The sequence below is a fragment of the Typha latifolia genome, chromosome 13 (assembly GCF_019914945.1).
Source record: "Typha latifolia isolate L0001 chromosome 13, TyphaL0001v2, whole genome shotgun sequence".
Taxonomy (NCBI): Eukaryota; Viridiplantae; Streptophyta; class Magnoliopsida; order Poales; family Typhaceae; genus Typha; species Typha latifolia.
Genome location: NC_133098.1, coordinates 2,698,512 through 2,717,317, shown reverse-complemented (window position 1 = coordinate 2,717,317; position 18,806 = coordinate 2,698,512). Strand labels below are relative to the sequence as shown.

General features: G+C 37.6%; 3 protein-coding genes across 5 annotated transcripts; all 3 read left to right on the top strand.

Annotated features, from left to right (window-relative positions):
- The first annotated feature begins 1,068 nt into the window (after nt 1–1,068).
- Nucleotides 1,069–4,739, top strand: LOC140799937 (protein CPR-5-like). Of its 3 annotated transcripts, XR_012111122.1 has the most exons (6): nt 1,069–1,516; nt 2,448–2,504; nt 2,591–2,626; nt 2,718–3,389; nt 3,533–4,380; nt 4,470–4,739. XR_012111122.1 is itself a non-coding variant. In XM_073154498.1 (5 exons), the coding sequence occupies exons 1-5, from the start codon at nt 1,202–1,204 to the stop codon at nt 4,055–4,057; spliced, it is 1,605 nt and encodes a 534-aa protein (XP_073010599.1). In that variant the 5' UTR covers nt 1,069–1,201; the 3' UTR covers nt 4,058–4,739. The 3 variants fall into 3 exon arrangements, 2 of the variants coding, with proteins under 2 accessions (XP_073010599.1, XP_073010600.1); XM_073154498.1 differs by having other exon boundaries at nt 3,533–4,739; XM_073154499.1 differs by having other exon boundaries at nt 1,300–1,516; nt 2,432–2,504; nt 3,533–4,739.
- Nucleotides 4,740–5,768: 1,029 nt separating this feature from the next.
- LOC140799936 (uncharacterized) lies at nt 5,769–13,325 on the top strand. Its single transcript, XM_073154497.1, has 5 exons — nt 5,769–6,696; nt 6,797–7,518; nt 7,610–7,699; nt 11,991–12,731; nt 12,851–13,325. The coding sequence occupies exons 1-5, from the start codon at nt 6,591–6,593 to the stop codon at nt 12,956–12,958; spliced, it is 1,767 nt and encodes a 588-aa protein (XP_073010598.1). The 5' UTR covers nt 5,769–6,590; the 3' UTR covers nt 12,959–13,325.
- A 417-nt stretch (nt 13,326–13,742) lies between these two features.
- LOC140800020 (pentatricopeptide repeat-containing protein At1g05750, chloroplastic) lies at nt 13,743–15,553 on the top strand. Its single transcript, XM_073154648.1, has one exon. It carries the CDS (start codon nt 13,760–13,762, stop codon nt 15,413–15,415), a length of 1,656 nt encoding a protein of 551 aa, XP_073010749.1. The 5' UTR covers nt 13,743–13,759; the 3' UTR covers nt 15,416–15,553.
- The last annotated feature ends 3,253 nt before the right edge of the window (nt 15,554–18,806 follow it).

Genomic DNA, 18,806 nt, shown 5'->3' with positions numbered 1-18,806 from the left:
GATTTTTTTTTTTTCTTTAAGAACGTGCAGAATTTTGGAAGAGATTTACTACTCCGAATAAGCCATAAAATAGTAGATCAAAACATGAGTATTATTTTTGTTTTCAGAGATGTGGAAACTAAATGGTATATTAATTGAGCCTTCGCCGTTAGAATTTAAACTCAATATCCAAGAATATTCACGCACCAAGATAAATTTTTTTTTTTGAAGATTGGATGAAGATATTTCCTTTTTATTTTTTTTTCTTATCAATCTAGTTCTTAGTCAGTTGACTCGATAAATTGATACGATGACTCAGTTTCTAGATAAATTTGAATTTAATCTATTTGAATTCAGATTGTAAATAGGTGAATTTATCTAACCTACTATTAAACGAATTATATTTGTGTTTATTAAATTTACTTATTATGATCTGACCCGTGGAACTCATTTATGAAACGATAATATATTTATAATAAAAAATGTTTATAATTTAAACAATTTATTATAATCTGAATACTTTATATAGATTTGAATAACTTATGCTAATAACTTATTTAACATATATAACCGGTTTAATAAGTCGTTTATATTTAATAAGTTATTAGTCTTGCCAAGATTTGTTTGAAGTTTGAACTGATGGTTAAAAATCTGTGAGGGATCTAAGATTGAAGACAATGTGAGAGTTTTGAAGATTAGTGGACTTGTATTGGTTTCATTCCTAGGATTAACACCTTTCAATGGAGCACTTTCTTTTTAGAAGTGCTTGTCTAATTAAATCATTTAATTAGAAGGCCTACGGACTGTTCATCAAGAAAAAACCTAGCCCTTGTCTGATTAATTAGGATTAAAAATTTCTAAATATTCCTTTTTTTTTTCAAGTTCTGGCAAGAAAATTGAGTTTTTGATTAGTTGATGTGGTAAAATATATTTAATTTTTTATTTAAGTTTTGATGAGTATCTTATGCGTAAAAAAGATTTATGAGGGTTAATTTGGTCAAAAGCTCTAGAAAATCTTGTAAATCGAATCCAAGCTCAAACTAAGATCTGCTACTAAATCTTATTAGAGTCTAGTAACTCTCTAGTGCAATGGTCGGAAGCATGGCTTTTGAAAGAAACTTCCCAAAAACTACCCCATTGTTGTTTTATAATTATTCTAATTATTACCAAATCCCCGATTCGAAGAGTACCACCCCTTTCACCTCCTTTTCCTTTCCCGATCATGGAACCCCTCAAGTACGGCGGCGGTGGCATCGGTGGAGGAGATCAGATTTCCGCCGCCGACCCACCGCCGCCCGTCGTGAAAGGATCGATGGCTGTAACATCTAAGGCCAAGAGGGGGAAAAAGGATGCCGCTTCTTCCTCCTCCTCCTCGTCTTCTTCCTCTCTCTACCACTCTCGCCAGAGAGGGGTGCGGCTAAGGTTACGGCGACGAGCTTGGCCGGCCAATCGTGGAGGTGGTGTTTCGGATGACGGCGACAGTGTCCAAGATCTTGGTCTTCCTCTCGGGATGTCCTTTGCCGCTGTTGTTGCCCAGGTTCCTTTTTAAAACTTCCTAGGGCTTCAAGATAGTTTGATTTAAAAATGCTTGGTTTTTGGTCCAATTTCTCTTGACTTTTATTGTAATTTACGGAAATTGATTTTGGATCCAATGAGTAAAGGTGATCAATTTGATTTGGTGCTTTTTAAGGTTTTATTCTCTGCTCTCGAACTTGGATTAGGTATAATTGAGAAGTTGTTTGTTATGCCATGAATATATTGTTTTGTATTACGATTATTAGGTATACTGTACATAATGATTGGGTTCAACATGTGAAAATTTTATAGTCTGATGGCAATAAATCTAATTAGCTCTGGCAGTCTTCGTAAGTACGTGTACAGCTTAAGCTGCAGGAATAATATGATTCCTAATCTCTCTAAGGGGCACAGAGAATAACTGATGCTAGATTCACAATCCATGCCCATCTTTTGCATAAACATCCGATCCTGGCAATCGATGCTGTCCTGTTCTCCATTCACATCTCACTGAATTTTTCATACGCCAGTTGTTTCCCGTCATTCCATATTCATAAAACTTGGGTGATCTTATAGCAACCTTAAGATGTTGTCTTTTCAGTTTAACAGCTATACAAGAAAGAGGCACTTCTTCATTTAACACTCATGTTCAAATTCTGTGTGTAATATCTACATCAATATTATCTTTTTCATTAAATTCTTTTCATGAAAAATCCAGGTAAGTGTCATTATATCCAACATAAGGAAAATAATCCCTCCTACATACGTCTTGTCCATTAAGGGTGGTGTTCTTCATCTCAATGTCTAAGGGCCAAGACAATTTTTCTTTCTCCTGCTTTAATTACATGATAGAATCCATCCTTTATATGAATGTAGAATTTCTGTTATGTTGCATTTTATTAGTTCCACAATTAGCTAACTGCTAACTTGATGATAGGAATGTGCTGTTTCAGGTTTTGAATGGAATGACTATCTCAGGAGAAAGGTTGCCTGTAGATCATCTTTGCAAGGTATTTCTCTTTCCCCTAGCTCTAACATATGATGGCTACAAGCTTTTAGAGCCTTGTATGATCACTCAAGAAAAATATATATGCAGATCTGTACTTCGGCTGTGAAAGAATCGGTCGTAAATGTAAGTCTGTTTCTAACTTCTTTCTGTCAGTAATTTTCTTGTATGAACTTGTTTGTGCTGAAATAGTGCTTTGTTTTGCTTTTTTAAATAGATATATGGTAACAGGTACAACTGTTTCGTGAGAAGCTTCGAAAAGTCATTTGGCAGCACATTGAGAACGCTTCATGTTATCAATGAGACATCTACCTCTGAGCAAGGATACACTTCTCGTCCTTCATTTCTATATAGCAGTCGTGGGGCTGCAGAAAATTTGGATAGCCTTGATTTGCGGAGTGGCATCGAAGAGTTCCAGGAGAATCAGTCCTTGGATTCTATGAACAATCAACTTATTCTTCATGGGCAAAATAGTCGGCAGCTAGCTCACATTTGTCATAATATATCTAGCCCTGAATTTAATCAGCATATCATTAGTACATATGAGAGATCTGTGGAGGAGCAAAGTCGCTCTAATGACCTTAAGGAGGTTGAAATAGGTCTAACTATGAAAAGGTTACAATTAAAGGAATCTCAATTAGCTCTTAGTTCCTACACACATGTGTTAGAGAAGATAAAGATTTCTATGGGGGTAGCTAAAGCTTCCTTCAAAGAAGAGAAATTGAGGAATCAGATGCTGGATTCAAGGCATGCAGAACTTCTCAAGAGGTTCATCGATCTTCTTGTCACTGGCTTGATTATCATGTTGGGTTGTTTTGCTTATGGAACTTCTGTTTATTCGTACCAACGGATCACTGAGGTTGCATCAGCCTGCAAAGCCACATCCAAGGTACATTAGAGTACTTTAACTTTTAGAAATTCGGGAATGAGGGGCCTGGACCCAGTTATGTTTTTTAAGTTTTAGAAATTTGTAATGCATGCTGATGTTTTGGGGAATCAGGAGTTATGTCTGATTCTGTGTTCTTGTTTTAGGAATCTAGATCTTGGTGGATGCCAAAGTCGGCTGCATCTTTTAGTTCAGGTTGGCTTTTCTTGAGATGTCATGTGATAGTCCTAACCAGAATGTTCTTTGGCATATTGATGATTCTAGCCATTGTCTGGTTGATTCTCCAACGTTCACTGGTGTCTGGGCCAAGTATGCCTGTAACATTCAATGTCGTGCTGTTAGGAGTTGCTTGTGGTTTTTCTGGAAAGTTGTGTGTAGATGCACTAGGAGGGCATGGATACTGGTGGCTCCTATTCTGGGAGGGTCTCTGCTTGCTTCATTTCCTTGGAAATATATTCCCATCTTCTTTCTATCATATTCTCTGTGGCCCTATTTCTCTGTCTCAAGGAACCAAAGTCCCCAAGCTGCCATATTGGCTTAGGCGATACACATTCTACAGTATCCTCTTACTTGTTCTTCCTGTATCGGCGGGTTTGCTGCCATTTGCATCTATTCGTGACTGGAAGGAGCACTTTGCAGGCAAAATAATACTTGCACCTGTAAGAACTTGATGATGTACATTGGTGAAGCATATGTTTTGCGTGGTTGTGGAAGTCACTGGCACATCATCTGGTGAACATGAGCTTGATCAATGATGATCGAAAAGTATGAGTCATCCTCTTCAGCCAAAGTTTATGTATTCAACAGCAGTTCTTGATGTCCAGGTATCATTCAGGGTATTGGCCGTATTTATGTGGTAAAACACAAAGGAACTTTTCCTGCTATTGTTCAAGCTGACCACGATCTCAGGGAATGCAAGCTTTATGTCCCGTGATTGCTGAAGACAATGGTGTATAAGTAATATTGGCCTCCTTGTAGAATGAGAAGTCAGCAGGTTTGTTCAGCTTTTCTTCTGGAGCTTTGAGATGGAACTTATTTATACAAGCACTAGCTATTTATCTTATTGACAGTATATCATACTAGGAATCGAAAGCGTGACAGAATGGTGGCATCCAGCGAATCTGTTTCAATCCAAGAAGGATCAAGCTGCAGTATGAAAGTTATTATCCTAACATTATTTATTCCAGTGAGAAAGTTCCCCTGCAAAGACTATGGCTTGAGACCATTTCAACATCTGTAAAAAACTTCTGAAATAGTGTGTAACATTTGTTTCTTCTTTGATAGCACTTAAACTATTGTTGTGTATTATTTACTGGGTTGTTATATGGCAAGGTTAGGGTATTATGATTTCAATTGATTCTCCAATGGAAAGGAACTTGAATTTATTAGTGTTCATTTTTTTGTTGTTGTTGAGATCGAGTGGGCTAAAAGTCATAGGATGGATGAGTTGCCATACAATGAATGCTACTGTAAGAAGTAACTCATTTGTGTGTCTGAGATGAAGACGAGGTCCTTGTCATATTTTGGAAGATATGGAAAATGCTGTCTATCCTTCAATAGTATTATTGAATTGTTTTGCGTTCTTACACAATAAGTTTGTTCTCATATGGTAGGATATTCTTATAAAAGCTAGGCTCTATTCTGATATGATCTGAAACCTACTAGAGAAGTCCAGAAGCCATCAATATGCCACATAAATGAACCAAAACGTTCAACACTCATCAATATCATGAGAAAAACACAAACAATTCTTACATAATTGTCTCTGAAACTTCTAAAATATCATAATTACTATTAAACTAGTTGTGTTCTTTTAAAAATATCATTTCATTACTTAAATCTGACTAATCATACCAAATTAGATTAAAAATTAATAATTGAAAACAGTTTAAAAGCTATTCAATATTTTACCTAATACCATAGTATATAGACAAAAATCATTAATAAATATTTTCTACTCTAAACTTCAAGAAAGAAGGGTATTTTAGTTATTTACATATATAAAAATATAAATTTATTTTAAAAATTAACCACAGTGACAATTCTGAAAAGAGTAAAGAAAAACAAAAAAATTACAGTTTCAGTGGCAATTACGTAGAAAACCCAAAAACTAAATCTACGGATAACGCTAAACCCGAAGTAGCGTATCTGGAGACAAAACGAGGCAAGACCCTATTGGACGAGCCCATTTTGGCCCAAAATCTTCGCAACCGTCCCTCCTCTGTCACACCCATATAATCTTTTTGGACGGCTAGGATTCGATCCTTGGATGCGTTGCACTAGTCTTCATATCTAACAGTAACGGGGGAGTTGTGGTCTGGGTTAAAGCCTACAAGGCGAGTTGGTTTAGTTACTTAGCCATAGGGTTTTTCCAAAGCCAAAGGAAACCAGAGGGAGAGAGAGAGAGAGAGAGAGAGAGAGACCCACAACAATAGCAACTCTTTGGGAGGAGAGCAAACGAGGCCTCCTCTCTTCTTCTATTCTGTCTACAAACAATTCTGATTGGTTTTCAAAGAGAGGGAAGAACGAAACTCTATTCGCTTTATTCCTCACCCCCTAATCCCAATCCTCTTCCCGCTTATTCCGCCTTATTCCTCTCCAATTCGCCCCAACATTTGGATTAGCACGAACATTGGCGCAGACCTCTTCCCTCTCCCTTCGCCGCCAGCGCGCTGCGGTATCCCGATCCCTGCTCTTATTCTGGAAGTACAATAGCGAATAAGTTTGCGGATAGGAGGGAGTCCTCCTCCAACTTTACTACTCTTCTCTCGCCCCGACCTTTTCGCCGCCGTATTGGTATTAATATATATCTATCCCCAACTCTGGCACTGGTTTGTTCTAGATAGAAGCTCTCCGCTAGGTTTTCTTAGGGTTCCAATATCCGGTCTTTGTGGAAGACCCGCCTCTCGTCTTTTCATTTGATTGCTAGGGTTGTTGTAATCGTGGAAAATTGTATTTTTTTTTTTTAATTATATGAGAGGATTTGGTGCGGCATAGATTCTTTGTGCCTGCATTGGAGGGTGTGGGGAGGGCTTGGTCCCTGGTCTGGGGATGGCCCTTTGATGGGTTTATTCTCCTTCTTCCTTGGATTGTGTATTTTGTATGGTGAGAACTGAGAAGGCATTCAGTGGGAAAGAAAGACTTGTTTTTGGTCTCAGGGAGGAAGAATTAGTTCTTGTATATAGATGATGATCGCTGTCCCTCATGGAGAAAAGTGAGCCGGCATTCAAGCCAGAGTGGTTGAAGTCATCCAACGGGGTTAGTGGCAATGCCACTTCGAATCATCACGCCAGTACTTCCTCGTATTCAAGTATTTGTTCTTCTTGCGCTTTTACATTGTTACTTGGTAGTTTTAGTTTAGTTGATTCTTGTATTTATTACCAATGATTTTTTTTTTAAAATTGTTGTAGATGAATATGGTATAGGCGTATCATCTAGAAACAGATTGTCGGTGGTGAGCGATCGTGAGAGAGGTTCTTTATCTTCCTCTAGAAGGAGTTTGAGCACCAATGGATCCAGAAGTCATGATAAAGATATCTTAGGGAAATCAAGGGCTTACAGTAGTTTTGGTAGGAGCAATCGTGATAGAGAGCGGGAAAAGGATTCTGATTTTCGTGACAGAGATAATAGGATGGTCTTGGCTGACAATGGGTTCAATGACCATTTGGATCCATTAACTCTGAGTAGGTCTGAAAAGGAACTTTTGAGGCGATCTCGCTCTATGGTCTCAGGGAGGCCAGTTGATACATGGGTGAAAGGAGTCGGAACAAATTCAAGTAGTAGTGTTCTTTCTAGAGGGAATATAACTGGTTCCTCCTTTGAAAAAGACTTCCCATCCCTTGGAGTTGAAGAGAAGAATGGCCGGCCAGAAATAAAGAGGGTTTCATCTCCTGGTATTAGCACCCCTATTCAAAGCATTCCTATTGGCGCTGGAGCAATACCTGGTGTTGATATCTGGAATTCTGTATTAGCTGAAGTACCTTTGGCAGTTGGCGCTAATGGGTCAGGGGTAACATCTGTTTCACATGCTGCACCTGCCATTCAGGTCCCTATAGCCTCAAGCACTGTAACAGGCTTAAACATGGCTGAAACAGTAGCACAAGCTCCATCACGAGTTCGTACTGCACCCCAGGTAGACTAGTGGATGTGACAACAATCATGTTGAATTGTTTCATTTATATGATGCTTTACTATTTTGTATTGATGTTTAATATTCTTTTTAGTTGCCAATTGATACCCAGAGGATTGAGGAACTGACTCTTAGACAATGCAAGCAGCTAATACCTATGACACCTTCAATGACCAAAAATTCTGTAAGCTCCTGACATTTCTTAAGCTTCAAGTTTTTTTTCTTCTTCCCTTCTACTAAATATTATTTTAAAAATGTTTGTGCATCTACAATGGTGTAGAAAAATATTTGTTTGTTTTTATTTTATCGCTAAAAGGATATCCACAAATGGAACATATATTAGTTATTGCTGCATTCTGTACTGCTTTATACTGACAATCTTTCTCTCTCTTTCTGGATGATAATGGTAAATGTTTTCCATGCTTTTAATGATTATAAAACTAATAGGAAGACTTCAGATATACTTTCTCAAACAAATTTAGATAATATAATTGTCAAGTAAGAACATAGCAGGAGAATTATGTATGTAGGTTTTTAGGGTGATACTTGATGCTTAGAATTATCTTACATTGACTTATCCACTGCCTTGTACTGCCTAGAAACTTACCTTTATATAACATACTGGCATGTATATTTAGTTGTTTCACTAATTTTCTGTAGTATCTAGATAGTCTAGTTATATGTTTTCTAGGTAGCATGATGACTAGTTCAACTTGTTGGTCCTCATTTTCATGAATCTCATTTTTCACTATTGTGTAGAATGCTTTAAAACTTGGATTTTGCTCAGGGAGTTTGTTCTAGAGCACACGAACATTGACAATTGGTTTTGCTGTTCCACTATGCATTAGACCAGCATGAAAAACAGATTGTGATCTTTCAACTACTTATACAAGTGTACATTCTTCTTCTTTGTTGCAAACTTGCACTGTACTTGGTGTCTTGATAAATGCCCTTTTGTCCCTAAGCACCATAACTTTTCAAACAATCTTGGGTGTTGAACTTGAACTTGGTCTATTACTGATTTTTCATAGTTTATGGAACTATAGATTAAAGCCTAAACGTTTAAAAAATTTGTCTTAATTTAGCTTGGTTTTGACATATAAAGCATGGATTATAGAGTTTATATATACATATGAGCTCCAATATTGAAGGTACTCATATCAAATATAAAAAAAATGAGCTGATCGTGTCCACGACGTTTCAATGCTACATCTGTCACAGTATCTGATGTGGACATGCCAACAATATTGAAGCAATCTTAGAATTTCTGTCAATACAATATCTGTTGCTTCATAGATCTTATGTTACTCTGTCATATATTTTATATGGCAATCTTAGAATTCCTGTACTTTGAAAGGGCTGAAGTTTCTTTTCCATCAACAAGAGGAAGTTCAGTGGCTAAGTGGTAGCAAGATATATTCTTGTTCTTGATGGAGAAGAAGAAAGTTCAAATTTAGACTCTTCTCTAGATTTTTTTTTAATCTCTCTCTAGCTTGCTTCTTAAGTCTCAACAATAATTAAATGTTATGCACAACTGTATCTTTTTATTCATATATTTATGTTACTTAGGAGTAAGGAGGGTACTGATAGAATATCTACTCATGGAGTGACTTATTGTGTGGGTTGAAAATAGATCAGTTCCACAAGGGCTTAACTGGATTGAAATTGAAATCTGGATCCAACTTACCCTTTAGATGTATGAAGAAAGTATTGAAAGAACATCATTTTTTCTAATTAGAGAGTAACATTTTTGGGTCAGTGAGTAGTAGAACTAACGGCCTTATAATTTCTTTTAGAGAAGAAAATAGATTTGTGATTAACCAACTATTTGTTTTGATTTATTAAACCTTCTTTTTCTGTTTGGTCAATTAGCTTGAGACTTAAGCAAACCTTAAAGATTTACAATAGTCAAGATCTCATTAAAATGGAAGAGGGAATCAATGGAACATGTTTTGCACATTTAAGGGAAGAGAAGAAATTTTTCGAGAGTAAATGAGGAAGAAAGTGAAGAAAGATTATGATCTAATCCAAGGAAATACGAGAATAAACATACAAATCTTGTGAAACCCCTGGAATATAATAGTAATTTTAGTAATAATAATAATAATACTAATAATAATAACTAATGGTTGTCATGTTCGAACAATAACCCCCTGGAATATACTTTCTATACTTCTGGTTGTTGTGTTCGAACACTTGCACACGTTCGTAAATATAGAAAACGTTTTTGAACCGTTCGAACAGGCTCGCTCCCCGTTCGAACGCACCTGACGAGAATGCATTATTTTTAGGGTTATCTTTTCTTTGTTTGCTTGTTAGGTTAGCCTTTAAATAGACAAAAGCCAACCTTATTGAAGCTATTGATGAAATATTGAAGTTTTTCCTTCCTATACCTCTATCTCTTTCTCTTATGGCATCCATCATCAGACGTCGTTTTTTTCCTTCTTCAATCCGACCATGCCCCCTTGCTTATCAAGGATCGGTCCATCCTCTATCCCTTTATCTAGCTTAATGCTTTATCTCCCCCATCGCTACCATTGTCACCTCCCAATACCCTAATCATTACTCCACCTTCCACCAACCACGACCATCTCGCTACCATCTGACTATCAGTCAGTATTTTTTTCATAACTTCTGATCTACACCTCCAATTGACGTGATTCTGATTGCGTTGGATTCCTTACTTCAAAAGGAACAACTCATCACAGATCTTTTAGATGGCTAGATTGCTCGTAGTTGTTCTCGAAAGTTTCGCCCTAGATCAAAACCAAGCTGATTAATTGTATCTCGCAACAAAAGCCCCCTAACAGTTTCTCTTTAGTGCAATCTATGAACACCATTAATATCTGAACCCTGCTTAGTCTTCTTTGAAATATAGCAGGAGTATAAGTTTAATACCGAAATCCCGATAATCCCATACTCTTGTGTGATTATCTTACCTTTAGTGATAACGTATTAATATTTAAAGCTACTTGTCTTTGAACATTCGTCAGGATCTATTAGTTTCAATCCAAGATTCCTTTCTTGATGTTGAAGCCATCTCTAGACTTAATTCTATTTGTTAGATCTGTAAGTGGGTTCCTACTGATTTAAAACCTGAATTATTTTAGAAACAAATATTAATAGCACAGATTTTCCTGAATACGACTTTTGTTCTGAAATCAGCAAAATTCCTAGCTTGTTTTAGTTTCAAATGATTTATTTCTTAGGCAGATTCCTCTTCCTAGGGCTGCTGTTCATTAGTTTTAGTGAAGGAAGAGAGGTTAGTGACTAATGGAAGATATAGGTCATAGGTTTAGATTAATTTTCTGCACCAGTATTCATCTACTCTTTTTCTTCTACAGTCTTCTATTTGTTATGTGTTAATCTATTAAGAATCTCATTGCATATAATTAGTTTAAGATCTACTGAGTCTAAAATTTTTGCATTGGCACTTTCATTTAATATCTTTTATCTTTCTGTTTGACGCTGTTGTAGATTTATCAAATAGATGTTTTGTCAACAAACAAAATACACCATGGAAGCTCATTTCAAATATTTTTAGTTAATATATTCATTAACAATTCAAAAAATTTAAGGACCTGAGGATAAACTTTTGTGCAGCCATAGTTGGAGAATTTCATTTGTCTCCCCTTCCAATGATAGCTCTAACATACTTATGCTTCATACTACCGATTTCACTGCACTTCTTCTCTACAGCAAACCACCTTAATTCTACATGGAGACCCTATCATAGGCCTCTTTAAATTAATTAACATACGTAAGGCTCTTTTCTTTTCTCTAAAATTCAACATCAATCTTCTTAGTAGTTAGGTAGCTTCTAATGTAGATTTACATGATGTAAAACAAACTTGTTTTTCAGATACACTAGGTTTGTTTTAACTTCTATTGACTTTATTTAGTTATTCTTTCACAAGTTTCATAGTATTAACCAAAAGTTTAATTTACGATAATTTGCAAAATTCTTTATAATCTACATTAGGTTTTAGTACTAAAATGTTCTTTCTTAACTGTCATCTTCTTTTTAGGCCTTCTAATTTTTTTAAATAGAAAAGTTAATCAAATTAATTCATTATGTAGGTATCCCTAAATATTGGTTGACATGCTATTAATTATTACAGCCTTTCCAAGTTCTATCTGTTTAATCCGTATCCTCTCCTCACAATTGTTTTTTAAAATTTGGAGGTTATCTAGATGCTAAGTTTGATTTGTCAACCTTCCTTTTGCCACTTGATGGCATTTATGAGGGATTTTGTTGTTTTTTGTTATCTTACTGGAACTGTCATTTGCAACTTATGATTATTTCTTTCTAATAAGGTTATAGTTTCAATGCGAAATTTCGTTTTGCATCTTTTATTTCTTTTACTTGTGGAGAATAGATGACTAATCATTATTTATTGTGACTGTCACTATTTTTCTGGTCATCAACTCTTGAGTAAAGTTATTCATGCTTCAAGATTCTGTTCCCTGTTCAGGTTTCAAGCTTATCAGAAAAGCTAAAAGCCAAAGGAGCAAGAGGTGGGGAATCTGCTACTGCTTTTAAGATCGGGCAGAAGTTGTCATCTCAGCCTGTCAACTCTGCCTTTCATGCCCCAGTTAGATCTGATATCACAAAGCTATCTCAAGTGGGAAGCTTCCAAGTACTCAACCGAGAAAAGAATTCTGTCTCTCCTACTGCTAAAGATGGCCCAAATGTTAGCAACGTTGTGACCCCTGTTGGTCTAGCTCCTGCATCAATTCTTTCTTTGAAGAGCCCTACTAACCAAAAATTCAAAGGTGATAGCAAGAGTGCCACTGCATCGTCTTCCCTAGGTTCATTTGGTGAGAAAAGGTTGCAGTCCCAAGCTAAGGACAGGCATGAATTTTTCAACTACATACGGAACAAGACATCAAATTCTTCTTCTGGTGCTACTCCTGAGTCCGGCTCTGTTTCACCTTCATCCAGCTCTGTAAATTCAGGAAAGCTGAGTTCTGCTGGTGACCATGGGAAGAATGGTAGTTCTGACTTGAAGTCCTCAGAGAACGGAAATTGTAGTTGTGAAGATCCAGATGCTTGCGAGGAGTCTCAGAGATTTCTGACTGACAATGAAGAAACCAACTCATTTTTTGAGCCTGTTGACCCAGAAGAAAAGGCCTTCTTACACTCACTTGGCTGGGATGAAAATGAAGAGGTGGCTGCTCTCACAAAGGAGGAGATTGATGCTTTTATCATGAAGGTAATCCAGTTAACTGTCTATATCAAAGACTTCCATTTACATGTTTGGCGAAAGCTACTTAGTGTTATCTAGTCTTGAGACACTGCAATATTTGACTTCTTTTTACATCCTTTTTACAGCACAAGGAAGAGCTAGTCCAATCCTCTAAGCTGTTACAGCAGAAGATTCTATTAAAGGAAGAGCTAGTAGAAGCATCTGCAGACAATTTAACTGGCAGTGATGCCTGAGGCATGAATTTTGTTAAATTACCTCTGCTTCAGGCCTAGTGATTATTTAGTTTAAGTAGTTAAATATTATTCCATTGACATTTAGAGGATCTGAGAGGTGGAAAGTCGGTAGATATTCTTGCTGGTGAAAAATTAGGAGGGATTTGTTAGTGTTTCCCTGTGTTTGCTGCTGAAGGTATGCCAAATGAAAAATAAAGTACAGGTTCTTCAGTCCTTAGGAGCTACATTGGCATGCTATCTTTCGAAACATAGGTCTCTCTCTTCTTTTTCATTTTTATTTTTGGCTTGTTTTCTTCTTGTTGCCTTGAGAAATGATGAGAATTGACGAGAAAGGTATATAGAATTTCCTTAGCTTTAAGAATTTGAATATTTTGGAGAATGGGAATTTTCTTTTTCCTTGATACTGTTACATCATGTTAGTATTTATACCTCTGACAGTCTGACTCGTTTAGGTACATGCTTTTCCTAGCACTTAACTAGTTAACTTGATCAAATTGGTAGGAAAATAATAAAAGGGCCTTGTGTCGCAAAATATAAAATCTCAGTCTAGTTTTATGTGAAATGAACAATTAAAAATATCTTCTTATGTATTCCGGAAAATAAAATTAGTAATGAAAATTTATCACTATAATATATATATATATATATATATATATATATATTTCAATATATTGGTTTGATAATGGGGTTTGAATTATGCCTGCTTCGATCAAACTAGTAACCTACGAGTCGGTCTATAGGTTCTACGTTCTTTTGCTTCTTTTTTTTTTTTTTTTTTTTTTTTTTTTTTGGAGAAAGAAAATGGTAAGTCTGCTAGTACTCACTGCAGGAAGCTCCTGCAGCGGGGATTGCATACAACCTACAGATCCTCGTCTTTTAAGTTTTAACTACCAAAACGACCTTTTTGTGCATTCAATTTCAATATACTCCATGGCCATCTCCACTCTAACTCACCTCCCTCTCCCCCCTTCCCTCCCACCACCGCTACCACCGAAAACCTCCCCGAAGCTACTCCACCCATCCACCCAATATACTTCTAAACACCCCCACGATGTCGTCTCCTGGACCGCCGCCATCGCCCGCCCAGCTCGCCGAGGCGACATCGCCGCCGCCTCCGCCGCCTTCTCCTCCATGCTCTCCTCCGGCGTCCTCCCCAACCATGTCACCCTCCTCACCCTCCTCTCCTCCTGCGCCGACTTCCCCTTCTCTTCCTCCTCCCTCCCGCTCGCGCTTTCACTCCACTCCCTCTCCCTCAAGCTCGACTTCCCCTCTCATTCCCACTCCCACCTCCTCCTCTCCACTGCCCTCGTCGGCTTCTACTGCAAATCTCGCCTCCCCGACCTCGCCCGTAGGGTGTTTGACAGAATGGTGCGGAAGAGCTCCGTTTCCTTCAACACCATGGTCGCCGGACTAATGCACAATGGCGATGTTGAAGGCGCCTTTGAGGTGTTTGATGAAATTACCCAACCGGATAAGGTCTCTTGGACGGCCTTGATTGATGGGTGCGTCAAGAACGGTTTGTTAGAAGAAGCCTTGGACTGTTTCAGAAGGATGCTTGCTAGTGGGGTGGAACCAGACTATGTTACTATCATTGGAGTCATTTCGGCATGCGCAGAACTCGGTGCCCTCGGGTTGGGTCTCTGGATTCATCGGTATGTCATGGGGATAGAATTTATTAGGGATAATGTTCGTGTTTCTAATTCGCTCATTGATATGTATTCGAGATGTGGGCATGTTGGTTTCGCTTGCCAGGTGTTTAAAAGGATGACGAAGAGGACCTTGGTTTCCTGGAATTCCATGGTGGTTGGTTTTGCAATCAATGGGTGTTGTAAGGATGCAATTGAGCACTTTGAGGTGATGCGAAGGCAGGGGTTTGAGCCAGATGGAATAACATTCACTGGTGTTCTTACAGCCTGCAGCCATGCTGGCCTGGCAGACAAGGGGCTAAAATACTACAATCTCATGTTGAAGGAGTACAAGATACCGTCCAGGGTTGAGCACTATGGATGTGTGGTGGATTTGCTTGGCCGGGCTGGGCGGCTGGATGAAGCAATGCGAGTGGTTGAGGGAATGCCGATGAGACCAAATGAGGTGATATTAGGTTCTCTTCTGTCAGCGAGCAGGATGCATGGGGATGTTAAATTGGCTGAGAAGCTGATGAGGTACGTCGTCGAGTTGGAACCAGATATTGACTCCAATTATGTGCTGCTATCAAACATATATGCGGCAATAGGGATGTGGGATGGGGTTGGGGAGGTGAGGTATTTGATGAAAGCCCAAGGGATAAAGAAGAAGCCCGGGTTTAGTGCAGTAGAGATCGATGGCAATACACATGAGTTTGTGGCAGCAGATAGGTCTCATCCGCAGTCTGATGAAATTTATGGGATGCTTAAGATGCTTCAAGTTGAGATGGAGAACTGTGATTTTGAGCTCCAGGAGCATATGCTTGATTTGTGATGGTCACAAGAACTAGCTGCATGATGGAAGATTTCTCATCTACTTACTAGTCTTTAGGATGGTCATTTGTCTATCCAAAGCGTCTCTTGGAATTGCTATGGAAGCTAACAGTCAAAGCCTCCAAGACTTCTACTTGTCCATAACTAGAGAACAATTTGCTTTCTAATCCCAAGAAATCTACAGGAAAGAAGTCTGAGCAGGCTTGCTTATTGGGATTCCACCATATAAACGTTAAAGTTACTGAAGAGAGAGAAGAACGGTTCTCCCTGTACAAGGATGAGTTACAACGTACACTCTTACGTAGCATATGATATGAACACCAATACTTTCCACATGCATAGGATCATGTTTTGAATTGCCTTGACTTGATCCAAGAACACGAACAAGGCAACAGTTTTTCTTTCAGACTTTCAGGAAATTTTCCTCCTATCAGTATTTTGTACTCACAGGAATTTCTATGATTTCTCTTCTCTTCAAAGAGAGGACAGGGGCGAGGGGAGGAGAAACAAGGGAGGGATTTGCAAGGGAAGGAATACAGAGAATTATAAAGAGATCAACGCCAGCAAGTCATCAAAAGACACCCGGAAAAAGGCCCTCCACTGCCTCCAAATCTCCGAGACGGAGAAACCTATAGCAGTCCAGACCTCTCTCCTTGAAGACTCGATGGTTCTTCTTACTCTACAAAATCCGCCGGAAAATTGAGAAGGTGATCCGTGGCCCGCCAAAGGCGTCGGCACAGGAATTTCTATGAATTCTTGTTCTATGGAAATGGAATTGCTACTCTTGTACAGAATGTAAGAATCAAATGTAAATTGGGAACAAGTTGCCTTGAGAGTTGAGATACCATATATGATGATAATGATAGTGTCAAAACTTTGATTAAGTTTCTTTTAGACGGCAGAATTGAACTTAGATCCGAGACGCCCATGAGAACAATGATGTCCATTTAACCCATTAACTAGGCTGCTGTTTGCCAAACACGTGTATGTTTACCTTAGCTTCCTTCTTTCCCGTCCCCCACCCCCTCCAAAAAAAATAAGAAAATTAATGATTCAATGTTCCAAACGTTTCTTTTACACTCTTTAAATCCGAACAAAATCTTTTTAGCTTCTGGAACATTTGATCTCATTCTTTTAAATAGGATTCCTATTAGGATAAAGATAGTCGAACTAGGCAATTAGCACACCATGCTAGTTTTAATATAAAACTGGACCACCTCCACTGATTCGGTTAGATAAATGCATCAAAGTGGTCGCACTGTGAGTGCGTCTTATCTTGCTAAGCTATCGTTACACGTGATAGTTATCCGTGTTACTAAGAATAAATGGTAATTTAAGTCCTCTATATCCAGGATAAGAGTGCTTTAAACTGCGGGATCCTGAAATATTTAACTTTAATCCCCGGATAAGTGCCATGGATATGGTTTAATGCATGGAAAATAAATATTTCCATACATGTGTATAAATATCTCTTCACTAATTTATTCTTATAATATCCTTTACACCTTTCAGCGGCTGCGGAAAATGGATGGGTTAATGTTAGTGTTAGATTATCATTCATATCATATGAATCCGATATTTATGATTAGACCGCAATATTTTATTTTTAATGCCTTAAAATTGTTCTGAGTTAACTTTAACCAAATTGCATTTGATGAAATATATATATATATTCTATTACTCTTGGGAATAAGAAATTAAAATATCTAAAAGATTCCTCATTTAACTTTAAAATAAGGTTTTCGTTTATTGTTATGTTAATCTTAAAAAAACTTACTCAATGATATTAACATTATTTTATATTTATAATTAATTTAACTCATCTATATGTGGCAACTATCTATTAAGAAGAGTGTTTCTAAGATATTAAATACATGAGTGGGATGATAAATATCTCAGATAATAAAATATCAGTGATAACTTTATATTCTACTAATATGTACAAATATCTAGTGGAAGACCGTATGAATTGGTAGAATGATAACTTTGGGAAATCGCAAATAACTACAGTTGTATAAGCACCGCGATATTTATCGGTTATCATCCCATGCATCTGTAATTAAAGTGTGAAGATCTAATCTTATCCCAATAAAAGAAGAATAAGAAAAGAAGAATAAGCTCCACGATATCCTTGCAAAAATGCATCAACTTTGTATGTCAAAATGTATTCGATCGATATAAAGTAAACGAATAAAGTATAAAGTGGTGCGGTCCATGTAACATAGTGAGAGACTCATCACCCACTCAGCTACTTGTGGTGCCGTCTGAATCCGAGCACTTGCATTTGAACTTTATGTAACAATATGCATATAAGGTTATGCATCCTTTGAAAAATTAAATCATATTGTAATTAATTATCTGCACTTTCCTAAGATGGATATGTAATTACACTACGATGCGACCGCATAATACTTTATTTTTTTCAGAAGAAAAAAGTTCCCTAGTCTTAAAGATTCATTAATGCATTAATGACGACAACCTAATATACCAATTGAGAAAAAGAATAGAGTGACGATTGTTTAACATAAGCCTCATACTCAGCTACAATAATAAACAGATTCGCGGTGAGAGTTCACCGCTATAGTCGTTGACTGATGGAAGACAAGAAAGGGGTCGAGCAAGATAAATCTACAATAACAAGTAGAGAGAAGAGGAGGAAAAGATTAGTCTCACTCATCTCCCATTAGAAAGATGAAAGGAGGAGGAGGAGGAGGAGGAGGAGTGACAGTGGCCGGCATAATTAACCGTACTCTCTCTTCACATTACATAACATTATTTTTGTGTGAAAGTAAACGTTATATAACTTTACGCCAACCTAAGGACCTCCGGCTAACTCTCCTTCTACAGCTCCTGAGGAAATAATTCGTCCATTTCCAACTTATACAGTAGAACCCCCTTTGACCTCATGACTACTTATCGCACGCTATTTGAACTGTCGATCATATAAAATAATGGGATTCCATAAAGAAATTACGAACGAAAATATATTGAAAGTTTTTGACTTATTTTAATCGAGACGATTGCAGGGTGCGCAGCAGTAAGTCACTAACTGCGATTTGCGAGCTCCTCGGAACCATAATTATCTGAACTCAGAAATTACACTCTCGATTAAAACGAGACAAAAGAAGAAGAAATTTTTAATCATATCCTTCCGATCTTAACAAATTACCATCTTGAAAACTTCATCGATGTTTGAGAATCTAACAACTCGCTTCTGCTCTTCAGTATACAACTACAAAAAGACTATGATCAAGAACTTAATAAAGATAGCCCTCTCTCTCTCTCTCTCTCTCTCTCTCTCTCTCTCTGTATGTAAATATAGATATAAATATCATCAACAGGAGTGCAAGGAGAAGGAGAGCTGGTGATGCTGGTGGCCATGAGACGAGCCC